The sequence below is a fragment of the Protopterus annectens genome, chromosome 13.part0 (genome assembly GCF_019279795.1).
Source record: "Protopterus annectens isolate FY-2018-M chromosome 13.part0, PAN1.0, whole genome shotgun sequence".
NCBI classification, from domain to species: Eukaryota; Metazoa; Chordata; order Ceratodontiformes; family Protopteridae; genus Protopterus; species Protopterus annectens.
In genome coordinates this window covers 956,151,514-956,177,410 of record NC_056747.1, presented here as the reverse complement: position 1 = coordinate 956,177,410, position 25,897 = coordinate 956,151,514, and the positions used below count along the sequence as shown (strand labels likewise).

At 40.0% G+C, this 25,897-nt stretch overlaps 1 protein-coding gene across 4 annotated transcripts in view; it reads right to left on the bottom strand.

The window, feature by feature from the left end:
* Positions 1-25,897, bottom strand: part of LOC122787814 (signal transducer and activator of transcription 5B-like) — a 2,227,565-nt gene that overhangs the window by 1,255,124 nt on the left and 946,544 nt on the right. For all 4 annotated transcript variants that reach the window (XM_044054718.1, XM_044054719.1, XM_044054721.1 and 1 more), the window contains one exon: positions 16,258-16,394. In XM_044054718.1, coding sequence (XP_043910653.1) covers positions 16,258-16,394 — 137 coding nt within the window. The remainder of the gene's footprint in view (positions 1-16,257; positions 16,395-25,897) is intronic.

Sequence of the window (25,897 nt, the reverse complement as noted above, 5' to 3'; positions counted from 1 at the left end):
CCTTCCCCCCACTGATGTGGTAATTAGTGGGAAATGAGTTTTTCCCAAAGGGGATGATGATGCATTTTTTGGCATTAAACTTAAGGCCATGGTTTTTCGACACCAGTCACTGGTCTCAGTGAGGCTTTTCTGTAGGATGTCTAAATCACCTGGGGAATTAATAATGGCTCCCAGCTTGCAGTTGTTTGCGAGCTTGATCAGCCAGAGTCCCTCAGTGTTGGCTTGGATGTCTGAAAAGTAGATGCCAAACAGGAGAGGACCCAGGACCAATCCCTGTGGGACTCCACTCGTGATTAGTCAGCAGTATGACTTGGAGTCTGCTACTTTCGCACTGTGGGTTCTGTGAGCCAACTTGCAACCCACCTAGTGATATAGGGGTTGATGCCTAGTTTGGTGAGTTTAGCAATAACTCCTGAGTGGGGAATGGTATCAATGGCCTTGGCCATATCAAGGTAGGCTGTATGAACTTGCCTTGCCCTCATCCACAGCTTTGGTGACTTGACTCAAAGAAGTCAACCAGATTGAGCAGGCATGATCTACCTTTCACAAAACCAAATTGCTTGGGATCTAGAGTTTGGAGATTCCCTATATCCTTGTTATTTAGGTCCATAATGATGTGCTCCATAGCCTTACATATCAGACTAGTCAGGCTAATGGGGAAAAATTCCCAGGATCTGTAGTCGCTCCCCCTTTATGGAGAGGGATGACTGTAGCAGCGCGCCATTCGGTAGAGAAAAAGTCTGAGGTGACACTTCGTAGTTCATGTAGAACACATCCAGGGATATTGTCAGGTCCCATGGAAGCTGTATTCTTGGCCTTGGACAATGCAGCTTTAACCTGTGCTGCAGTAATGTTGGATGCCTGGCATTCCTCCAGTATTGTGATTGGTCCTCTGGGGGGGGGGGGTAAAGTTGAGACTGAATCGGTTGGCCAGTATGTTGGCAATATCTGTTGGCTAAGTACATGAGGTACCATTGTGCGGTAACTCAGAGCAAACCTGGGTATTGCCGTGGAGATTCATGATGCAACTATAGAAGGCTTTGTGGTTGTTTTTAGTGTCTCCTGCAATTCTGCCTTCAAAGCTGGTTTTAGAGATTTGTATGAGGGATCTCAACATTTTGTTGAAGCTAATAAGGGAGTTTTTCCAGTCTTGGGACTTCACTTTTTTCTGCAATAGTTTCTTCCTTCTATTGTAGAGTTTAGTAATGGCAGGGGACCACCAGATTGGCTTCCTTTTTTTTGGAGGAGAGTGTCTTGGTTCTGTTGCGTATGGCTAGTTTCATGCATTTATGTACATGTTCGTGCAGTGCACTGGTGTATGATTTGGCAGTCATGCATCCATTTTCCATTGACATGGGTGCCGTGAAGTCAGCCACCTCTGTTTTTAGGAGCCCAAAGTCAGCTTTGTAGAAGTTTTTCATGGTGGTTACCTTAGCAGGGGGTGTGGGTGAGATGTGGATTTTCATGGTGATTAGTTTGCGGTTGGATCTAATCAGGGAGGAACTGACTATTGATGTAGAGCAACGGTTGCCCAGGTTAGTAATAACCAGGTCAAGGATCTTGCTTCCTCAAGTGGGGGTAAGAATGAGCTGGTCCAGGGCATTGGAATTGATGAATTCCAGTAAGTGTTGGGCCAGTGTGTATTGGTGCATGAGTATTTTTCCCAGTTGATGGAGGGGTAGTTGAAGTCACCTAGTAGGAGAGTGTTGGGTTGGACCCCAATACTTTCCAGGGTGCTTAGGAACGTGGAGTGAGAGTCTTGAGACATGGCGGAGGACCTATAGCAGGCTATGACCTGAATCACTGTCTTACCCAGTGCTAGTTGCACCTGAAGTATCTCATATGAGTTATGCTGGTCTACTAGTCGGTGTGCATATCTTTTATGAATATGGAGACACCACCGCCTTTAAAGCTTCAGTCCATGTTCTGGGGCCGAAAGGTGTGGAATGAATTATTGCCTGGTAGTGCAGGGGTGCTTTCTGCTGCTTTAAACCAGGTCTCCATTACAGCACAAATGTCAGTGTTCTCCATTTTGAGGAGTGCTTCGAGCAAGTGCATCTTGAGATTTAGACTTCTAGCATTGAGCAGCATGACCCTCAGATTACAATTTAACAGTGGTAATTTGGTCTTTGGAACATCACCTAAAAAAGGCACTATAGGCGTGGCAAGAACCTTAGCTAGTATCTGGAAACTCAGGGGTGACAGATGCAGGCCATCTCTGGCAAAGCATCAAGGTCTGTCAATCATGTCATCCAAAGCAGACAGATACTGGATCCCCTTAGAATGACACCAGAAACTTAGCCAATTGTTGAAGTCAATGATCTCAGTTACTCAGATTAAGGGCAATGCCTAATTATTGACCATGGGATGGGTAAGGCCTATCTAGCTTTACCAAATGAGATGGTTTATTTTGAACACAAAAAGAGAAATTGGCTAAGCTTAAAATGGACCACAATGGCAACTTGTCTAGTACTTGCCTATAAATCTTTGACTTTAGGTCAATGGATCGTAATGACAGATCGGGAACATTTTTTGTGTGGAATGATATTTAGTGTTGGACAAGCAAACGGATGCTGGGTAATTTTATAGGTGGCAAGAAGCAGCATATATATTAGTTGACAGGGTAGTTCCAAGCAATTCGGGCTATTTAGTGCTATATAGTAGGGGGTTCTAATAGTAGTTATCTGCTGCAAATTTAGCCCCTCTTAAAGCATTGTTCATGTTTTGGTTTTGTGATGCCTGGAGATTAAGGATGGGAGCGCCACACAGTAATGAGGAGAGGAGGTAAGCATGGGGCAAGAGTAGTTTTAGTTGCATTAGTGAGAAAGTGTTGGCTGTATATAGCACCCCAAGTTTTTGTTTGAGTTTTTTTAATGCAATTTTGTATATGTAGGTCAAATTTAAGATTACCATCCACTATCACTCTCTAGTAATTTGCTATGAGAAGTGACTTTAATGGTTGCATTATTAAGAGAGGATTTTATTTTTTTTTTCATGAGAGAGGGATTTGGGGGGAAACAGTAGTAGTATTTTTTTTTGGGGGGGGGGGGTGGTCATGAGTTGAGAGTTACAATGATGCCATGTTTCGGTGGCTGTTAAAGATTCCCGAGTAATGTTTTGGAGATGTACCAGGTTATCAGATATGAAACAGTGTAAGAAACTTCTCTGTGTGGAAGATTTTCAGTCCATATATTTCTAGTTAATCACTGTATATTAATCAGATCAGACAATAGTAGTAGAAGTAGCGAACGTATGTTAAGTGATCCCACAGAGAATAACAAATGCAAAAATAGCTGCATCCTGACATACACTTTGGATTATCACAGTGTCAAAAATATTATTGAAGAAAACTGGGACATTGTCACAGGAAACCCTTTTCTGATTAACATCTTAGGTGAAGCCCCATCATTTGTTTATAGGAAGGCCAGGAATCTTAGAAGTTTTGTTGAATTTAAACCTAGACCATGTGAGAAAAGCACTAAAAGATGTGAAACTAATTGTACATTTTGTATATTTATACAGCAAGGTGATAGTTTTTATTGCCCTTATTTAAAGAAGATCATTAAAACCAGTGCAGGGGGTGACTGTAACACTAAAAAAGTAATTTACAGGGCACAGTGCAAGGAATGTGATGCATTCTATGTGGGCAAGACTGTAAATAAACTCAAGCGAAGGATTTCATGTCATCTGTCAGAAATCCGCTCTGGATGTAAAAACAATGCACTAGCCAAGCACGTTTCTCTTCATAAAAGACACACAGGTTTTACGTTCCAGATCCTGAATCGCATAGACATGGGTGATTTTGAAGGAGACATCCCGAATATTCTGGAGAAACATGAACTCATGTGGCAATTAAAGCTGAACTCTTTTAGAAAGCCTGGACTAAACTACTACTGTTCAATTAAAAGTGCACTGGAACTTAGAAAATTGCCACATTGTTTACATGACTAATTGTATTTTATTTAATTTTTTTCTACAAATTGGTTTTAAATACCATTTTAAATCATTTGAAATTTAAGTGGATATTTTGTTTCCATCATCATACATATATATATATTTTTTTATTATTTTTTTTTTCTGGTACTCTTTTTTCCACTTTATTCAAAATGATGGTAATAACAATACTAACTAATTATATAGGTTTTTAAGGTTCTTGTACACAGACCTGAAGAAGTCTAGAAGGATGAAAGCAATCTTTGTTAACAATAGGTTATGAAAATAGAAACTGATTTTTACATGCAAAATGTATATGTATATATTTATATATAATTTTTGATCGCAAAATGAACTAAGGTTGATATATTTCCAGCCATGTAGTATATTGCCTTGTATAAAATCACAGACTTAATAATCTACTTAATAATTTGGTTAAATAAGATGTACCATTAAAGTACATTAGGGCTATATATTATTATGACAGCTACTAGGTAGGGCAGGATCAGCTCGAATGTCACACTGATGGGGGAAGGGATGTGAATTTAACATGTGTACCAATAACACTTTGTTTTACAGCACAATAAACCACTACCATGCCTGATAAAAAGTATATATATATATTTAGAAAGCTTGTGAGGAAATTATTACTCTATTTTTGTTTTACTTGGATCGCTTGTCTGTGTACTTAATAAAGGATTTTCGACTGGAAACAGATTGCCTGCCTTGCTTGGATTACTTTCGAATACTTAGTAATGCTTTAGAATTATATATTTTCTATTATTACTTTTTGACTTGATGAGTTTACGTTCGCTACTTCTACTACTATTGTCTGATCTGATTAATATACAGCGATTAACTAGAAATATATGGACTGAAAATCTTCCACACAGAGAAGTTTCTTACACTGTTTTGTTTTTAGACCCACTACACTTTAGTGGGTTGTTTTGAGACTTCGGGGATACCACGGAGATTACTTGTTTTTAGGTTATCAGATATGCATACAAGTGCAGAGTCATCTGTGTATTGTACTAGGGAAGCCTGCTATGTGGATGTGTGAAGGGGTATTAGTGAAAATGTTAAACAGGAAGAGACGTCTGACTACCAAGGGTTATTTATTGTTAATTTTTGGAGCTTTTCTCTCCAAGCCTATGCTGAAATTGAGTTTCCAGCTCAGAATTTCCTACTAAACAAATGCAAATAAATAAAAAATAAGGTTTGGTACAGTGGAAATAAGGTTAAAGTTTAACAAAACACAAACAAACAATTTGAGATCACCTTCCATCCCACCCTGAAGGGAAAAAGTGAAAGTAAAAGTCAAAGCAAAGTAGACTTCCCTGGGTTGCAGGAATCCCCATTTTTCAGGACTACAGTTGTGAGATATGGCAATACAGTGCTTGCACTGTTTATTTAGAGTATATTGGTACATTAAAGGTTGACAAAAGCTTTAACTATACAGTCAAAACTAAGCAAGTTTTAACACATGAATTTTTATTATGTGAACATCAATACTTGCTGTAAACAGTGAAATTCAAGTTTTGACACAAAGAAATAAAACAGGGATATACATTTATTCCTTAACACTTACTGTCCTCCAACCATACTTCCTTAATGGATATTCATCTTTCTACATAGAGAACTAAAACACAAACTAAAAAAAAAATCATCCTTGTAGTCAAACAATTGCTTTTGGTAATCTCCATAGTAGTAGAGCACAAAATAAAAGAAAGTGGTGGATATCTATACATTTCAACTATATAACTTCACCACATATGATCCAAATTACTGATATCAGTGCATGCAACTATAACAGGGAAACAATGTAACCCATTATGTCTGTCAAGAGCACATAGTAATAACTTTGAAGAATTCCATCCTGAAATGTCAGCAACTGGAGTGTACCATGCCGTAAACCTGTTTGCAAATTAAGTGGGGTTTAGGCATTGGGAAAGAGATTTTTCCAGTTTTTACACATGAAACATATAAAGGCCATACATACCTGTCTTAGCCATTTCAAAAGAGGTAAAGGTTAGTGCATTTCCCCTGCAGAAATTCCAAGAAGTCAGAATTCCGAATACCCTTGGTGTGGTTGCCCACTGAGAAGCCTCTACTATTTATTTACTATTTATTCACTGGATAAGTGAACTGGTCAACTGATGCTTTTCAGGCATGACCAAAGCTCAAATAGCAGAAAATGCATCATGATCTCTATAACAGTGTCACATGTTCACTATGGTTAGGGGCCAAACCCAAATCACGTGACAGTAATCTGCTGACTGAGCACTGCACTACCAGCAGTTGATGATGGACATTAGAATCTTACTGTGTAATCTGCCAGAGGTGGTGCTGCCACTGATGGAATAGTTTCAGTACTGTGAACTGGTGGACATGCAGCAGGTTTGGATAGGCATTTTTCTATAAAAAAAACTAAACCCCAAGCATGTCCTTGGTATGTTTACACATAATGGAGACCACTTCACCATGACGGAGTCAGCCACTTGCCTGAGGTTTAAACTAAGGTGATTGCATAAATGAATCTCATACATATAGGTGTGTGTGTGGGGGTGTAGATTTGTTTTCCACTTCTGACTTAAAACTCTCATCTTCTTGTACAGGTTGGTGAAATTCGCCCTTTTGTGTAATGTCAAGTAACTGCAAGTACTGCCACAACAATAGTTTAGTATCTGTAACTCTCCCTTTCAAATGATGAAAGTCTTTTATATACTTTTGTTTATAATGTCCCTGATCGAAGCAAGATGATAGTTTCCCAAAAGTCAGTAAATCAGACTACTGCTGACAGAGTACCTCTTTGAAACAAGCAGGGCATAGTTATCAGGAAAGGTACCAAGGGGGTCATGGCTTTAACAGGAAGGTACTGGGGGGGGGGGGTGATGGTTTGTCCTGCCCTTAACAAATCTGTGCAAGAGTTCCGATATATGTGGGTACAGGTGGAAGGCTAAAAGTTTTGCATATATTCAGATGTCAGTTTGCATGGACTTGTACTAATTTCTACAAATGGATTTGCAGAAAAAAGGCAAACAAAGAACATAAGTCAACAGCACACTATGCTGATCTTAACATTTAAAATGTTTTTAGCTGTGAAGCAAGACTTCCTGCAACTCCCACCTCTCCAAATGTGCTATTCCTGAAGTGACACAGCCTTAGGGGTGCAGGGTAACTTTCCTACCCCTCATATCCATGATCTCACTGTTAACAACAGATGTTTTTTTTAAATTAGAATATGAAGGAGCTGAATTGACTTATCCCATTATAATGATACTCAGTGTCATCAAATCCATGTACCCAGTCTGAATAAAGAAAACAGGGTGATTGTCAAGAATGTTGGATCATGATACAACTTTAATGTAAACAAGAAACCTTGTGCTAGTAGAGTAATTGTTGCTCATGATTTTCAACTTGCCAAGCAACTTAAGAGGAATGGCAAGTCATTCAATGTAGTGTTCTATACAAAAATCAACCTGTAAAAATGACAATTTAATGCTAACAGCTTTAACTGTTTAATTAGAATTTAACAAAAGTAATTTATACCACCTGTAAAATGCATTTCTATTGGTAAAGAGGACTGGTGCCTACCTTAACTCCTCCTTAAGAGCTAATGGTTTTAAGGAAAATGCTGTCTATATCCACCCTCTATCAGGGATGTACTCACCTTGGAAACACTGGGAAAATCTGTCTGCACTGTATTCAAAGTACAACTGTGCACGGTCTAGTACTCTAACCAAAAATAGGTCTACAGCTAGCAAAGTCAGTTCTATTTTTCTCCTGGTTTAGGAGGTGATGCAACTCAGCAGTTCAGTCCAGCAGCTATAATGTCTGACGACTTAATATAGCTGAAGAAGTGAACCAGTGGCCAACAGGTTTTTGCAACGATTCACTGGGAATCTGCTTCCATGCCGTGTTAAAGGTTTCATTTTTAAATACAAAAGAAAATGTATTTCTTCACCTCTTCCCCATTATAGGCGTTTTCTGTTCTTTCCAAGCATTATCAGGCAACTACTGAACACATTTAAAGCATGGATTCACCTGAGGGCTAAAACTACAAGGTTGAAAAAGGCAAGAGTAAAATGAGAAGCAGCTATCCTTTATAATGCGATTACAAGACGCAGTACCAGATTACAAAAGCAGGTTAAAAGGCACAGAAGTTGCTTTGCTCTACAAAAACAGCAGTTGACCTGGGATTCACCATAAGCATACGGGAGAAGTACTTTTCTCTCTAAAAGCATATCTGCCTGTCATTTCTAATTTAGGCAAGTGACACTTTTGCAGCTACACAGAATGATACAAGTGGTCTTTATATCATGCAGTGGACCTATGCACACAAAATTCAGCCTGTTTCAGTTGTAAGGTAAAACAGTGTGCTACACTGAAGCTGCCATGCTAATATCCCTCACTCCCACATGACTTCAGATAAGTAAGATTCCGGAGTTCCAAGATGGTGGGCGTCTGATAGGTACCCTCTCCTTACAGCTCCAGTGCTCATCTTTGTTTTGGCTGTCTAAATTAAGTAAGCCTAGGCTGATCGTGTACCTTGCGCTAAATTTGCTTATAACTGATCTTGAGGAGTTAATCTGAGGTACTATAATTATCCAGATTGATAACAAGCGCTGTTATTAAGTTCCTGCTGTGCGCAACTGTTCCGACACGCGGTTATTAGAGGCCTGCACTCCAGCACCATTCTCAGTGACAGCTCCTGAAATCTTCGTGAAATGAATAGAACATCGAGAGATTCGGAGAATATGGACATTCAAACTACTAAATCTAAATTCTTAGCCATCACTATCTCCCCAGAAAAAGATACCAAAAGGCTGAGATCGTCAAAACCGGTATCAGAGTATTCCAAAGAGCCGGTTAGACAAAACCCTGAAAATGTATTGGTAATGGAGGAACTAAAAAATGCGCTTACACCTCTACAAGTGGTTATTCAAGAACTGTCGACCAAATTTAACACCTTTGCCACTTCATTACATAAAATTATGGATAGACTGGATCTGGTTGAAGAGAGATCCAAGGCAAATGAATTTGAAATTCACTCCTTAAAAGAATCCCTCCAAGCTAAAGATAAAACTATTAGCTCCATGCAATCTAAGATCGTGGACCTAGAAGCACGAAGCCGAAGAAATAACTTGATAATTAGAGGCTTAAGTGAGAAATTCGAGCCTGGTCAACTAATTGATGTGGCAACGCAAATATTTAATAGTCTCTGCAAAGATACAAACCCCGTGCACAAATACAACATTGAAAGAGCCCACAGAGCGCTTCGGAGACAGCAATTAACCCTCGTACCAAGACCAGTCTACATTAAAATGCTCAACTTTCAAGATGTCCAAAATATTCTGTCAGCCTTTAAAAAAGTTAAGAAATTCATATGGAACAACCAACTGCTAATAATTACCCAGGACCTTCCTCTTGAAATCCGAGAAATGCGTCGTAAACTGGCTCCGTATTGTGCTGATCTCATACAAAAGAAAATTAAATTTCAGATGAAGTTCCCTTCAACACTGACTTTCACACATCAAGAATCTAAACTTTCTATGTCATCCCCGAATGAAGCTAGAGCGGTGTTCCTTAATTGTTTCGGTTCAGATCCTTCCACCTAAGCTTGTGCTGCCCTAATAGTAATATATGCTTGCAAATTACGTTTTGGGTATTCTTCCACTACTAGCAGTTATACACTTACTTTTTCACTATGACATTAAATCCTTGTATTTGTTCTATTGTTTAAGGTTGCCTTGTTAACCCTTAGGAACCATGTTCACACTAGTAGATATAGTGAGTGGGCTTCATTGAGTGACGGACAGGCAGCACTAGCTGTTGCACATTTAAGAGGAAAGACTCGCGTATCTGGTGCCAGCGGTGCGCGTTGGCTATATGCATTCGAAAGGGTTCCTTTGAGCGAGCGCATTTCGTGGTTTATGGAACTGATTTCCTCTTCTTCAGGAAAGTTATCTCTAGGACGTCTGTAGGGTCTGTCGCTAGCCCAGACAGCATATAGTTTTGTTCGCACATTACTGACTTTATGGCATGGGATGGGCTGTTCGTTGTTTGCTCTTGACCTTTTAAGATTTATGGTGATGGACTGCTATGCTATAATAATTTCTTGAAGAGGCATTAGCCGTTCCTTAATGGAGTACACCATATTTTTTGGTTCTACTTATTATATATAATTGAGTTACGCTTATTGCAATTTCCTTACAACCAATAATATAATTATACCAGCCTATTTGATAATTTTTCTGCATGGTTAAGCTATTCATATATATGATTGACATAAGATATACTGGGTGCTGTTAGGATGTTAAGTAGGGTTATGATGTCTGATCTTGGACTTGGTATGACTTTGTACGAGTTTTGTAAATACTATATTAACTGTGTTATATTCATTATAGTTAAAATGGTTTCATATTACTCATGTATAGTTTTAACTACATGTTTTTACTTATGCATTCTCTCAATAGCTATAGTGGTGTGGGTAAGCACGGATGTAGATTTGAGGGATTCTGGTGCCATTGGCTTACAATGTACTGCCCTAATCTCATGGTATATAAATATATGTGTCAGTTTTTCACTAGTTTTTGCTTTTTCAATTCTATATAATTATCTGTATAGAATCGTTTTTTTTTTCATTTCTGCTTAACATATCTAATATCATTATGTTTAATATGACTAGTGATTTGACAGTTTCCTCGTGGAATGTTAGAGGACTCAATAATATTGGGAAAAAAAGTTAATTATGCATCTGATTCTTAAGGCTAACTGCGATGTATGTTTTTTGCAAGAGACTCACTTGCTGAACACTGATTGGGCTAATGAAAATAAAAAGGCTTGGGTTAAGGATATTATTTTATTTTCTCTGGCTCGGCTAATAATTCCAAAGGGGTGGCGATTATTGTTAAGAAATCCTTTCAGGCACAGATCATTTCGAAAGGGAATGATCAAGATGGCAGATGGTGTTACTTTACCGGTTGTTTCCAGACAATAGATAATCCAATATTATTTCTCAACATTTATGGGCCATGCTCCGAGCACACAGATTTTATTATGACTATCTATAATCTTTTACTTAAATTCCCAAGCCATCCACTAATAATTGGAGGTGACTGGAATGTGGTCATTAATCCCCAGTCAGATCGTTTTGGTAGTTATAGATCAGGGAACTCAGTGCTTTGCGAGGCCTTGATGGACCTGATTGATGACTTTGAATTAATTGACCCGATTGCCTTTAGTACTAAAGTTTCTGATTATAAGCACAATCACTTTACTTACTTTTCCAGGTGTCACAAGTCATGGTCCCGTATTGACTATTTTTTAATTTCAAGTTACTTCAACAACAGAACAATTAAGTTCTCAACAGAACCCCGTTTCCTATCTGACCACTCAAGAATAGTTTTGGAAATAAGTTTAACTCAGAATATAGTTAATATAACTCCTACTTGGTCCTTAAACTCTAACCTTCTGCAGGACAAATCTTTAAGTAATGAGATTAACTTGACTCTAAAGGATCTTTTTGGAGCTAAACAGGATGAAAATATATCCTTCGATATCAGATGGGCCGCAGCTAAAGCTGTACTCAGGGGTGTTTTTATCAAGAAAGCGAGTTTTCTTAAGAAATTACGGGCCAGAAGTTTAATCGAGCTACAGAGGGATATTACTAATTTGGATAAGAAGTTAATTGATAGTTACTCTGAGGACACAGAAAAGGAATTAATTGCAAAGCAAAAGGAGCTGTTTGAATATCACCAATCAAATCTGTCTATTTGGGAATATAGATTTATAGCGAAATATTCAGAATATATACAAATCCCTTCTAAGGCTTTAGCTAGATTAATTCTCAACACTCCTAGATCCCCTAGAATTTCTTGCCTTCAGTATAACAATCGGTCTTATAGATCTGATGAAAGCATTATTCAGCTTTTCTACCAAATATACTCTGAAATTTATGCTAATGATAATTTTATGACCACTAAGGAAGAGATGTCGAAATTTTTGGATGGGATTACCTTCCCGAAAATTACTGAATCACAAAGAGATTTACTATCGGCCCAAATCACGGTAAAGGAAATTTTAGAAGTTATTGATAATCTGAAATAAGGGAAAGCCCTTGGTCCAGATGGATTCTCGTCGTTATTCTATAAGGCATTTAAAGTTACTCTAGCCCCTATTCTACTAGATTTATTTAAATCTTTGGCCAGTTATGGTACTAGGGACCCATACATTAACTATTCTAAAACTATCTTGATTCCCAAAAATACATTAGACACTACTAACCCCAATAACTGCAGACCGATATCACTTATGAATGTTGATATTAAAATTTTCTCCTCTATACTGGCCAATAGATGGAAAAGAGTAATGGATGGGTTGATCTCCCCTGAGCAAGCTGGCTTTATGAGGAGTAGACACACATGGGATAACACCATAACGTTAGAATCTATAATAAAAATAACCAAACAAGACCCCGATCCTAGATATGCTTTGATATTGGACGCCTGTAAGGCTTTTGATAGGGTGAACTGGGACTTTCTGTTCCTAGCTCTTGTGAAATTTGGCCTCCCTCCTGAATTTATAAACCTCATTAAGGTTTTATATAACAGCTCAAACACTCGCTTATATATAAACAGGAAATTCTCGAATCCGATAAAAATCACAAATGGAACTAGACAGGGATGCCCCCTGTCTCCTCTATTGTTCAATCTATATTTAGAGGTATTGCTCCTGTTTGTGGCGCAAAATCTTACCATGCTATCCCTAGGATTTGCAACTGTAATATTAGATTTACTGCCTTCGCAGATGACCTGAATTTGTACTTTATGCACCCCTCAAATGAAGCCATGAAATTAATAAATTCTCTAAATACTTTTGCTGCAATTTCAGATTTCAAGATTAATGCTAACAAATCTAGTATTTTCCAAATTAATCCTGCAGCACACAAACCTCACCTTTTTCCAGTTTTACCTATGCGTATTTGTCACTCCCTTGACTACTTAGGTGTCTCGTATGATCATTCATTTTCTTCTGTTCTGCAAGCTAACTTAAACAGAATATGGACCACTATCTCGCATGATATGAAAAGATGGCAATTACTAAAACTTTCTACACTCTCAAAAATTTCTGTTGTCAAAATTAATATACTCCCAAAAATTCTTTATTAATGTAACTCCTCCCTATTCCCAGTTACAATCACCTTCATTAAGAAACTACAGAATGAAATCGCAAAATTTGTATGGCACCCAAAATCGGTTAGAATGTCCTATTATAGACTTACAGTTCCTAAATCAGGGGGGGCATGGCGATGCCCAATCTCATCCTATACTACAGAATTATTCATGCTAGTAGACTCCTAGCAATTGCCAGTTATACCCCTGACCCCCTGTCATGGACTCCCCTGTGGATTAAATTATGGTATAACCATACTCTTAGCAACAACATTAATCCCAAAGTTTTACCCTTCTTGACGAAAACTTCAACTAGAGGAACTAAATTACACAATTTGTTGAGAGGTCTAATTGAGAATTTCCAGGAATTATTTAATTCTATGGGACTAGCTAATGCTCTCTTACTACTTCTGCCCCTTCATCTTAATCCCAATATCAAATTGGGGGGTCGGATGATAAATTTGAATAACTTCCCCCTGATTACGGACTTTACGATGTGGGATTTCTATAAGTTCAAACATCTCTCACTGACAGAACTTACAGAACCTCTTTCTTTGTCCAAAGCTTATACTATTATTTTGAGGCAATTAAAGGAACTCACCTTATTTTTCTCACCAAATCAACATAATTTAGATGCTGAGATTACTGTGGTTACGCAGCTTCTACAAAGTCTAAATTCCAAGAAACATATGATTTCCACTGCATACAAGGCATTTTCCTCATATCTATATAGAAATGAACTTATTTTTGCTGACTTCTGGAGCAAACAAGGTGCTAAAATATCCTCGCAACAAAAGACAGATTCGATAAAACTCACGCTCAAACATTCCCCTTTTAAGAAATTCACGTTTACCCAATTTATGATTACAAACAATTTATATTATACCCCAACTCATTTAAATAAATTTAATGCTTCTATATCCACCACATGCCCTTGTTGTTCACACCCCCAAGCAGACATTATCCATATATTATGGTTTTGTAAATATGCCCATAACCTATGGTGCTCTCTTAAGGTTAGATTAAGTAAAATGGGATACCATAAATCAACATTAACTTGGGAAATGGCCTTACTCCATATTACCAATATCAATATGTCATCTCTTCGACTTAAGATATTGATCAGTATCTGCCTTCTGGTTAAGTTCTATATTACCAAACATTGGATGGATCGCTCAAAACTATCTTGGGGGTGTTTTAGGAATATGGCAATTACATATATAACTTCTCAAAAAATGATTACCACTAGCCCACGTAAAAGACTGGAAAATCAGAGTCTCTGGGATTCTATTTTCCTACTCCTTGCTGAGATTTGATCAGAGTTTTCTACCAGTACCCGTATGTTTTGGAACCTAAATGGATGATGGATGTGTTAGTAGAGGTCTCCTTATTGTACAATTTCTATAGAGGGCTACATGTTGTTATGATTGACCAATTGAAAGCATTGGCACTTTGCATATACTTTGTTTATAGTAGTATTTGAATAGCTAGTCATCTTGCTTACTGTTTGTTTTGCTCTAAATATTACAATGCTCATGTGTTCTCTGTTATTTCATAACTGCTGATGTTTGTTATTAGTAATTGTGACATACAAAATTGAAATAAAGAATATTGGAAAAAAAAAAAAGATTCCACTGCAACGGCCTCTATGAGCCTCTAAGTCTTTTTTGAACTACTCAGAGGTTGGGTACTGAAGGGTTAAATGGACCATGATCTACCACAGTGACTTCTGGATCAAACCTTTCTGTGTGCATGTGAAGGAGAGTATATGATGAGCATCGATCACAATATCCACAACAGTTACATAATCATCCCATGACAGAAGATACAAGGCAAGCCAAATGCCAAAATGGCTGTGGTTCTTCAAATCAGAACTGGTTTAGTAGATAATGTGACAACTTAGCAGTTCAATCCAGCAGCTATAAAAGTCTGATGATTTAATATAGTTGAACATTCACCTGAGGGCTAACACTACGAGCTTGAAAAAGGCAAGAGTGAAAGGAGAAGTAAAAGGAGAAATAGCATATGTAAATTCATTCCCTAAGGAGCTGCAGATATCACGTTTCTTAACATCAGGTTCAACATTCACTTGGCCACAACAGACTGATCACTCAAGTTCTTTTAAGATGAACTGAATTTGTACAGTTAAGAGAATGCTCCAAAGAAGATGGCAAGGAAAATAATGAAAGTATGACATGAACAATGTATAGTACGTAGCACCACATAACTGCCCACAATCCTATTTTTTAATCACCTCTCACTCTCAATCATGCATTACAAGGACCTTCCTAGATTCTTGTACATGAGAATCAATGCAGCCCAGCTATGCTGTGAAATGCTACATCAATCCACTCTTTCTGAAGGCCATCAATTTTCAAAATAATAAAATGTCACTTTGAAAAACTTAAAGGGCAATCTTGATATACTAGCACCACATATAAATCATATACTTTTGTTTTCTCAAACAGTATACTCAGTCCACACGTTCCACTTACAAAGCTTCACTGGGATACTAGGATGACTGTTAACTACTTGCATGCCTCAAGCAAAACAAATTTTCTACAAAAGAAGGTAGAACTCAAAGAGTACTACCGATTCTAAAGGAGACAGACCAAGAGCCCCCCCCCCCCAAAAAAAAAAAAAAAAAAACAGCAGGCCACAGTAGTAAAACACCAAAAAACACTTTAGCACCTGGTCCACAGCATATGAGACAGTATATGTAATTTGTTAAAGGAGAGACCTAGTACAGATTGACTTCAGTAAGTAAGCAGCCTTGCAAGAGAATTTCTTAAGTTTCACAGGTACAAAACTATGCAAAACTCTCACAAAATACTGCAGTTATACTTTTAGTAAGCAGATGAAGCATGACTGGACTATGCATCCACTTCTGGGTTAATATGCCAAATGTTCCAGCATCCAAGAACTACAGTAAAGAAATATCTGAAATAAATAAGAGGATCTACCGGGAGGACTACGTTCACATCATCTAAAGTTTAAAAAAATGTGAAATATTCTCCATCTCAGTGGAGGGAAAGATGCTAATCCAAGATCTGTACAAAAAAAAAAAAGCTACACTTTTTAGGTCAGATGGAGATTTATATTCTGATAAAATACATGAACTTGCATTTCAGGATAGATAATGAACAATTACCTGTCTGAACTGTTGTAGTTTTTGAGCCTCATGCTGTAACCATGCATCCATCGATGCCTTCTTCTGCTGTAACCCCTGTTCCCTTAGGATACGAGACTGGTCCTGAGGACTGAGCTGAGCTAACTGAGAAATCTGGGCTGCAAAGAATACACAAAGGAGACACACAAAACAGTATATTAAATGGCCATATTTCTGAAAATAACAGCTACATGTTCAACTCAACAATTTTAATTAACAGTGTTTTATTACAAAGTACTTTAGAAAGCAGACGAAACTTGCATTAAACAAAACACAAACTACGTACTAAACAAAATAACCTTCATTACACATTAACAGACCGTTTCACTGTTAGGATTCTAGAAGTCAAATATCAAAAAATGTAACATCTTAAACATTTGCTTTTATAAATTTAGCACATTTTACAGTATGCACCTTGATAAACATATTACAGAATAATTAATAACCCAGTAAAAATGAAATACAAATTGTAGATTAATGTCATCAGTGTCAGTTAACTAAAACAATGCTTACTGACTGGTAAAGTTCAGTGGCTTGACTTTGAGACAGAAAGGTCTGCCAAAGTGATAACCATTCAGCAAGTGGTTTTAAGAAAAAAATGTTTGTTGGTTTGACTCAGAGACAGAAAATCCGTCTAAATAATTAGTAAAATGCCATTAATTGAAGTGACAGCCATGTGAGGTATCAGATGAAAAGAAGTAAAATTAACCCTTCGTTGATATCTAGGGATCTTGGAGAAGGCAAAACAAGTGGCTCATGGAGAAAGAAATCACTAGGAGTCTCAGAAATGGATTTGGCCTCTGTTGCATTTCCACAGCTGTCTGAAATTTGTAGTAGTAGTAGTGATCTCAAACTATGCAGCCAGTGTATGAAGAAGAAGCAGATTTTAATCTCTAAAGCCATACAAGATTTGGTAACAATTGGCTAATGATCTTCCTTGGATACCTTCACACAGATGAAGACTGCATAACCCTTCTGCCACATAAGCGATATCCACAAGAAACATACAGCAAATTGTGCGGTAACAAACTGGAAAGAAAAGCTTCAGTAACACTTTGTTGGGCTGCATGAGCTGTAACATTTTAAACTGTCTAACCCAAATGAAGTTATTAAGTGGTACTCTCACAAGGATTACAAGCGATTAAAGCTGTTTACAATTATTCCAAGTCCAAAAAGTCAAAACTGTTGCATGGAGAAGCGGCCTGAAGAAGACTTTGTTGAAAGCGCTAGCCGGATGTTAAATAAACTTTTCTTTTTCTTTAAACTTCGCTGAACGCTTGGATTAGTGTATTTGAATATCTACAAGTTATTGTTCGGTGAAGTTAACTGATGCAATTGGAAGTTCCTGACAGTGCTGAATAGCAAGTTGTGACTTTTTGTAACTGACTTTTGAATTTAAAGAACAGTTGATGGTGTGCCATTACAGGCAGCATTTTTGAAGATACATGGACATTGCTTTTCAAGAGTCCTGCTTCTCCGTGCAACAGTTTTGACTTTTTGGACTTGGTATTATTTATTTTCTTGTGTGCACGGAGCTTGTTGTGAGTGCTATCTTGTCTTTACATTGTTTACAATTATTGATTTACTATCTGCATGCAAATATTCAAAATGTATTTAGCATGCAGAACATGTACCTCTGTTGGTTACTGGTCCCTGATCATATACACTTGGGTCATCTACAGAATTATTTTAATGAGAATTTTACATCAACTACAAAGGCACACTCGAAAACACTGCTAGAATATAATTTTCCCTAAAACACTCATGTTAACAGTAAATTAACTGTTTCTGCAGGTGAGCAAGTCCCCCCCAAACCTACTGAACTTGTATATTTTGATTTCATGTTTATTTAACAGCCGGTAAAAGACAAATTATACATTGCAATGTACAGAAGTCTCACATAAGCAATGGTTCCCACTAAGCTTAACACTTTTGTCATTCAATCTGTGCACAAGTGATTCTGAGTAGTTGGTTTCAGGCAGTTAGAATTAACCCATCCTCAAGTACTGGCTTGGAAACCTTACTTAGGTGCAAACTTGATTTCATAAAAAAGGTTTGAACTATAAGAGTTCTAAACTCTGAGGTAATGTATCTAGGGAAGGGATTAACAGATACACTACACACAGGGTGCAACGGGAAAAAGCCACATGGACTTCACAGACAAGGGAATACCTAGTCAGTAGACAATATACATATATATCAATTCAGTACACATAATTAAGGTTACAATCTGGTAATAAGCTTCATCCTGCAGCATGGTTCAATTCCCTCCATCTCCATATGCCTACAAAGTTAAGATCCAAAAAAAAAAGAAATAATCTGAGCAAGTCACTTAACCAGATATGCGAGTGGATTAATACAGTTAATAAATGAATTAATAAAAATCGTAACTGCATTCCAAGATAAAGGAATCCAGGGACAGGCACATCACTTCTGCCACTGTGCACTGCACAACAGAGTAGTTAAGCACTAACTAAGGAGATGTCCTTGTACTTGGCCACAACCAGCAGTGCTATAGTCCATGCCCTATATGCACAGACCAACACACACAAACCAGACAGGGTCACTTACTTGCACATAAGTATGAAAAACTATGTAGAAAGGCATACATTTGGTAGGGATTCACAGCTGAGTGTAGTGCATCTGGGCAGAGCTAATTTTCAAGAAGACTGTTGTGTGAAGCTCTGAAGAGCTAACTATAGCTGCAGGACGTAAGGGGCAGCATGCTCATGCTGAGTAATGGACCACATAATACAGTAGATGTGCAGATATAAAGAGCAGCACTCTAGTAGCACACATGTGAAGCAGCATTACAAAGCTCACATGGGTGACATGAAAGAGGTCAGGGTAAAAGCATACCTAGTCGGCCTGAGGCACTGCATGTCATAGTGCACTGTGCAGTGACATGATTGCAGCCAGAAGAGCTCAGTATAGTGGCCAACAGAACTGATCTAGGTGTATACATCAAAGTGCCAACCACATTCATCATACAGAGAGGAAATGAGACAGATAGGAAAGCTGAGAAGAGCAAGCAGATGTACATACAGAAGGCTAACCTTAAAGCATGAAGGACAGGGAGAGGAAGGAAACATTTTGTGTGAAAGTAAGTACAGTTGTGTACACTTAACATAAATGTAGATGTTCAAGTGTATTCACTGTTGCAGTCATCAACTGTGGGTTATCCCTGCTGTGGTAGCCCTCGGCCGGCCTGAATACCAGAGTCAATGTTTTTTCTGTGTCTGCTGCTGTCACTTGCTGTCTGATGTCAGGTCGTCAGTGCTATAAAGGATGGCAGCCGACGCCATTACATCAGTTTTTCTTGCCCTAACCAGTCATAGGCCCAAGCAAATATGATAAAGTGGTCTTGGTGGCTAAACCCACTGTTAGAAACTTATGTCTCCCTAAAGAAAGAAGATATAAGGGGGACGTATGGTGGGAAACCAGGACTGCAACAGTGAACACACCCGAACATCTACATTTATGGTAAGTGTACACAACTGTACTGTGTTCTTCTTGTTTCACTGTTGCAGTCATCACCTGTGGGAGGATTCCCAAAGCTGAGAAAAGGGGTGGTAGGATTAGTAAGAGATCTAGGAATGAGTCAGCAAGCCCTGCAGAGGCAAACTCTGCCCTACCCTTCGAGAATAGAGGTAGGTGGTAATGCTTAGTAAAGGTATGGACAGAAGTCCAGATGGCAGCTTCCAGGATGTCTCTGGTGGGAACTCCTCTGAGGAATGCTGTGGAAGTGGAGGCTGCCCTAGTGGAATGGGTTCAAACAGACTTGGGGGTGGTTCCCATGCAATGTGTCGCAGAAAAGGATATAGTGTGATATCCATTTGGAAATGGTTTGTTTGGAAATGGGCTTCCCCTCAGCCCTGGGGCAAAGCTGACAAGTAGTTGATCTGTTTTCCTGAATGGTTTAGTATGGTCCATTGAGTGTCTAAGCTGTCTGTGCATGTCTAGTGAGTGCAGAATTCTTTCCCCCTTGTTTTGAGGGTTAGGAAAGAAGGTGGGTAGATGTATGGCATGGTTGAGAGTTACATTAGATACCACCTTGGGCATAAAGGAGGGATTAGTCCTTGGGGAGACCCTGTCTGCATGGAAGATGAAAGGCTCAATTGCCATCAGTGCCTTAAGTTCTGAAACTCTTCTGGCTGAGGTGATAGCTAGGAGAAAAACAGTCTTTCAGGAGAGGTATCTTACTTCTGCTAAAGCAGCAGGTTTGAAGGTGGTAAAGTTAGTTCTTCCAAAACATAATTCAGGTCCCAGGCTGGAGTAGGTAGCCTTCTGGGAGGTCTGATATTAGAAGCCCCTCTGAGAAATTGCTTACTCAAAGGACAGATTAACAACGGCTGTTCTGTATCAAAATGAGTTGAAATGGCTGAGGCGTGGATTTTAATAGAGGAGAAGGAGAGCCCATTATTAAGTAGCTCCGCTAGGTATTCCAAGATAAGAGGGAAAGAAGGTTGTGAGGTATTGCCTCCTCTGGACTGGCTCCAGGGGCAGAATCTCTTCCATTTTCCTGCGTAAGATTTTCTGGTGCTGGGCCTTCTGGCCTCTGTGATAATATCTAGGACCGGTTTGCTTAACAGGGCCCCCTTGTTAGCCTTTAGAGTATTAACCATGCTGATAAACTGAAAGTCTGGGTACAGCATCCCCCCCACCTGAGTTGAAAGGTCTGAGATCAGGGGAAGCTGCCTGGGAGACTGTAAGGTCAGGCTGCACAGTAAGGGCTACCAATGTTGTCTGGGCCAATCTGGAGCAATGAGGATGGCCTTTGGTCTCTCCTTCCTTATTCTGATCAGTACCTTGAGAATAAGAGGCAGAGGAGGGAATGTGTACACAAAGAGGGTGTTACAGGGGAAGGTAAAGGTATACACCTTCCACGCTAGATGGTGATACTCCCTGGTACAGAATTTTTCCAGCTGATGGTTGAGATGTAAAGCAAAGAGATCCACCTCCGGAGTACCCCATGGCTGACTGATTTGTAAAAAGATTTTTCCCCGGAGCTGCCATTTCTGGGGTTCCAGTAAGTTTCTGCTTAAGTGGTCTGCCAGGGAGCTGTTGATCCCTGGTAGGTATTGGGCTATTAGGTGTAGCCCATGGAAGAGGCTGTCAGCCAGAGGTTCATGGCTAGCCTGCACAGAGGGTAAGATTGGGCCCCTCTCTGTTTACTGATGTACCACATTACTGTGGTGTTGTCTGTTTTGATAAGGAGAACCCCTGGCTTGAGATGGGGTTTGAAGGATGTCAGAGCCTTTAGTTTTGCCATCAATTCCTTCTGGTTGATGTGTAAAGGAAAGATGCTGGGCATCCCAAAGACCTTGGGTGCACCTGCCTTCTAGGTGAGCCCCCCCCCCAAGCTATGTCTGAGGCGTTGTTGGTAATGGTCTGCCCAGTTGGGCGGAGGGTGAAGGAAAGACCCTTGTTCTGGGCACAGGCCCCTGCCCACCAGAGAAAGTTGGCCCTTATACAGGGGATCAGAGGCAGTGAGGTCTCTAGAGGTTGAGTGCTGACACCAAAGGTTCTTTAGGTACCACTGAAGTTTTCTCATGTGAAGCCTGGTCAGAGGAATTAGAAGGATGCAAGATGCCATGTACCCCAAGGCTTGCAGGAAATTCCTCGCAGTGAGGTGACTTCAGAAAGCTAACTGGGTAAAATACAAAGGCAGGAAGCTCTGCTCTTCTGGGGACAGGAAGCCTACTTGGGATGCTGTGTCTAGCAGTGCTCCCAAGAAAATGATCTTCCTAGGTGTTTGCCTTGATTTTTTCTAGTTGATGGTGTACCCTAAGGAGGTTAGGAGGGTTTTGGCAAAGAGGAGGTCCTTGAGAAGTTTTTCTTTGCAATCTGCTTGAATGAGGGAGTCATCCAGATAAGGGTAAATTTGTATATTTTTCTGTCTGCAAAAGGCTATGTCCGGGGACAGTAGATAAGCCAAAGGGTAGCACAGAGAACTGAAAGTGTTGTGAGCCTACTCTGAAGCAAAGGAATTTCCTGCAGGATTCCCTTATGGGGATGTGGAGGTATGCATCTTTTAGATCTAGGGTAACTAACCAGGCATCTTTTGTCAGCATAGGGGGTAGCTGCTGCAAGGTTATTATTTTGAATTTGGGAACCACCAGGAAGGTGTTCAGAATGGCTAGATCTGGGATGGGGCACCAAGCACCCTCTTTTCTGGGAACAAGGAATAGTCCAGAATAAAAGCATTTGCCTGTTTGATCTGAGGGGACAGGTTATACTGCTCCTTGGGATATGAGAGCATGGACTTGTTTTAATGTCTCTGCCCACTGATTTGGAGGAAAGTCTGGGTACCCTCTTGGAATTGGGAGTTCATCGAAGGAGAATTTGTATCCCTGAAAAATGATTTTTAAGACCCATTAGTCCTCTGTTACAGAAAGCCAATTTTCTTTGCAGAGGGAGAGCCTTCCTCCTAGATTTTGGTGAGTGAAAAGAGGGCAGTGGGAGTCATAGAGAGCTTTTGCCATAGAGGGATGGCTTAGAACTCCCTGTTTTTGGAGTGGAAGTGGTCCACTGTTTAGTTCTCTGCTGTCCCTGGGATAGGAGTCTGGGTGGTCTGTCCCTGTGGGGATTACCTTGCCCCTGTCTGTTAGGTGCAGGAAAGGACCAGTGTTATGAGGAGGTTGCACCTGAAGGAAATCTTTTACTGTTTGCATAGATTTTGCTTCGTCTTCCATCTTTTTAAGCACCTCTTCTGCTTTTACTCTAAACAAGTGGTGCTTATCCAAGGGTGCATCAACTAATTTAGATTTGACATGATCAGGGAGAGGTTGTTCTTCAACCATGCATGTTTCCTAATGACAGATCCTGACACTGCTGCCCTGCTTGAGGCTTGCAGAGCATCATATCCACACTGTAATGAGTGTTTAGCCACTTGACAAGTAGAGTGCAGTAAATCTGCTAACTTTTTGAATTGGCACATTCAGGAAAGGTTGAAATCTTTTGTTTTAGTACTTCCAAAGTGTGCTGTTGATATTTTAACATGTGGAACTGACAGCTGAGTGCTCTGATAGCTAAGGTTACAGGGGTGTATACTTTTTATACCTCATCTGTCTAGAGCTCTGGAGTCCCTGTCAGAAGTAATAGGATTCTTTGCAGAACTAGCCTTAGCTCCTTTTGGTCCCTGTGTAATGACCTCTGGGTCTGCAGCAGGATTTCTGAACAGGTATTTGAGAGAGTCCGGTACTCCAACACCCATCAGGTTTTCTGGGAGCAGGTGAGAGGGCATCAGGGGTTAAACTAGATTCATGAAAGACATCATCAAGCACTTCTAAGATAGGAGGGATGGCCAAGGGTCTGTGCTAGGGCATGTCTAGAAACTCTCTTATTCTTTTCTTAGACTGAGGGAAGTCCTAGAATTCCCAGTGGAGATGTTCCATGAGGGTGTGCAGGGTTTCCCCAAAGGAAAGATCTTCTGGCGGGGAGGCAGAAGGAACAGATTCCTCTGCATCTGAATCCTCATAAGCAGTCAGAGTTGGTTGTTCCTCTTCAAAATCTGAATAATCAGACTCCTCAGAACCCTGTTCTGTCAGTATTTCAGGAGAAAGGTCTCTTTTCCTTTTGGAAGCTGTGGCCTGACTACCCCTGATAAGGGTGATAAGATCCTCTGCCATTTTAAGCATTTGAGACTGGGGTGGTGGAGCAGGAGTAAAATGGTGGCTAGAGGTAGTTTTCCTAGGAGTGGCCTTGCCTCTAGGCCTAAGTGTATCCATCGGTCTGAGAGAAACGGTAGTCAGAGGAGAAGATGTCATTTTTTTGTCTAAATTCGGTAGAGCGAAAAACCTCCTCGGAAGCCGGTGCCTGTTTCGCGGCTCCGGACCCAACTAAGGCAGAGACATCCAAAGGCTCGGAAGATGAAGAAGATTTCTGTGGCATCCGAAAGGGTCTCAGTAGAGACCTGCAAAGATATCAAATGGGGCATCAGGGGCTGTGAAGGCGCCTCAATGAATTCTGGAAAACTGACAACCTGCTTAGCGGTAGAGTCGTTGGAAGGTTTGGCCTTGTGTGGTCTCTATCTTTATCCTTACATTTTTTAGGAATGTGTATGGATTGTTGGCTGATGGGCACCATTTCGGAATGCGAAGACAGAAGACGAAAATTCCTGGCTACAATAAGTGCTCAACGACAAATGGTCCTTGCATTACAGAGGGCACAGAACTGGCAACGGAGGATATTATGGTCTGGGACTAAACAAGTGACAGTATGAGTGGAAGTCTCAGTGTGATATTTGCTTTCCATAGTCAAGACAATTGTTAACTTTTTCGGACATCAGTTAGTGCAAGAAAAAAGGATCCCCAACGGCGTACTTGGCTTTAGACTTTTTCAGCGGTAATTCAAACTCTGGCAGCGCTGACCGGCACACTTGTAAACTACTTCTGCTACAGGCTCCACGGCAAGAAAGACTGCTGTAATGGTGTCGGCTGCCTTCCTTTATAGCACTGACGACCTTATGTCAGACAGCAGCCGACGCAGAAAAACACGGACTCTGCTATTTGGGCTGGCCGAGGGCTACCACAGCAGGGATAGCTCACAGGTGATGACTGCAACAGTGAAACACAAAGGACACAGCCTTTTTTAAATTTCCAAACAGAATGGTAAATGGCTTGGGCAAGAAGAGATGTCTGTGGGTGAGACCCAGGGAGGAGGACAGGTTGCAGGAGAACATACACAAACACACAAGGAAAGTGAGAAAGGCAATATACACACAAAAGACGGTCAGGACAGTAGCTAGGCATACCCTGAAAGGCTACACAACTGGACACTGTAAGGGATAGATAATAAACAAAAAAAGGGGAATTAATGAAAGGAACGTCCTGGAAAGAGGAGAAGGCAGTCTCCTGGCATGGTTGGTTCCCAGGCTGGCAGGAGGTAACATAGCCAACATTCACCAGAGTGACCAATGTTATAAGCCAATTTGCTCATCCAGATGTCCAGTGAGTAGGGCTTGCCAGTCAAGCCAGGATATGCTCCATGGTGCCAATTCAAGCAACCAACTGTTAGTGCACTTCAGAACAATCTCTGCAAATTATACTAGGACAGTACAGTAAACTTCCTCGGTCTACCATCGGGACAGGAGTCTTCACTCCCCCCACAACCTTGAGAACCAAACTAGAATGGCACCAATGAACTCTCCAGGGCAACTCCACAAGATGGTTCATCACCCTCCTAGAATCAAACTTGGTGAGTATTGGTGACCCAGTACCACATGCGCTGGCTAGCAAAGCCCAAGATGTTGATTGACACTTTTCTATCATTCCATAACTGGACCTACAGAAGGATGACACACTAAAAAAATGAACACAGGAAATAGTTCTAGGAGGGAAGAACCATGAGGCTGTTTAGCAAAAAGCAGTTCAGATTTCTACTGTAGTACAACAAATGACATCCAGCAACTTTAGAGGAAAATCTAAATCAAATGCATTTAGAGATGTTTTAAATAAGTGAAAAGTACAGTTGTGTACACTTACCATAAATGTAGATGTTCGAGTGTATTCACTGTTGCAGTCATTACATTTGGGTAATCCTGCTGGCAGGTTGCCCTCAGTCGGCCTGAATTCCAAAGTCTTGGGTCCTGCGTCGGCTGCTGTCGCCCCTTCCCTGATGT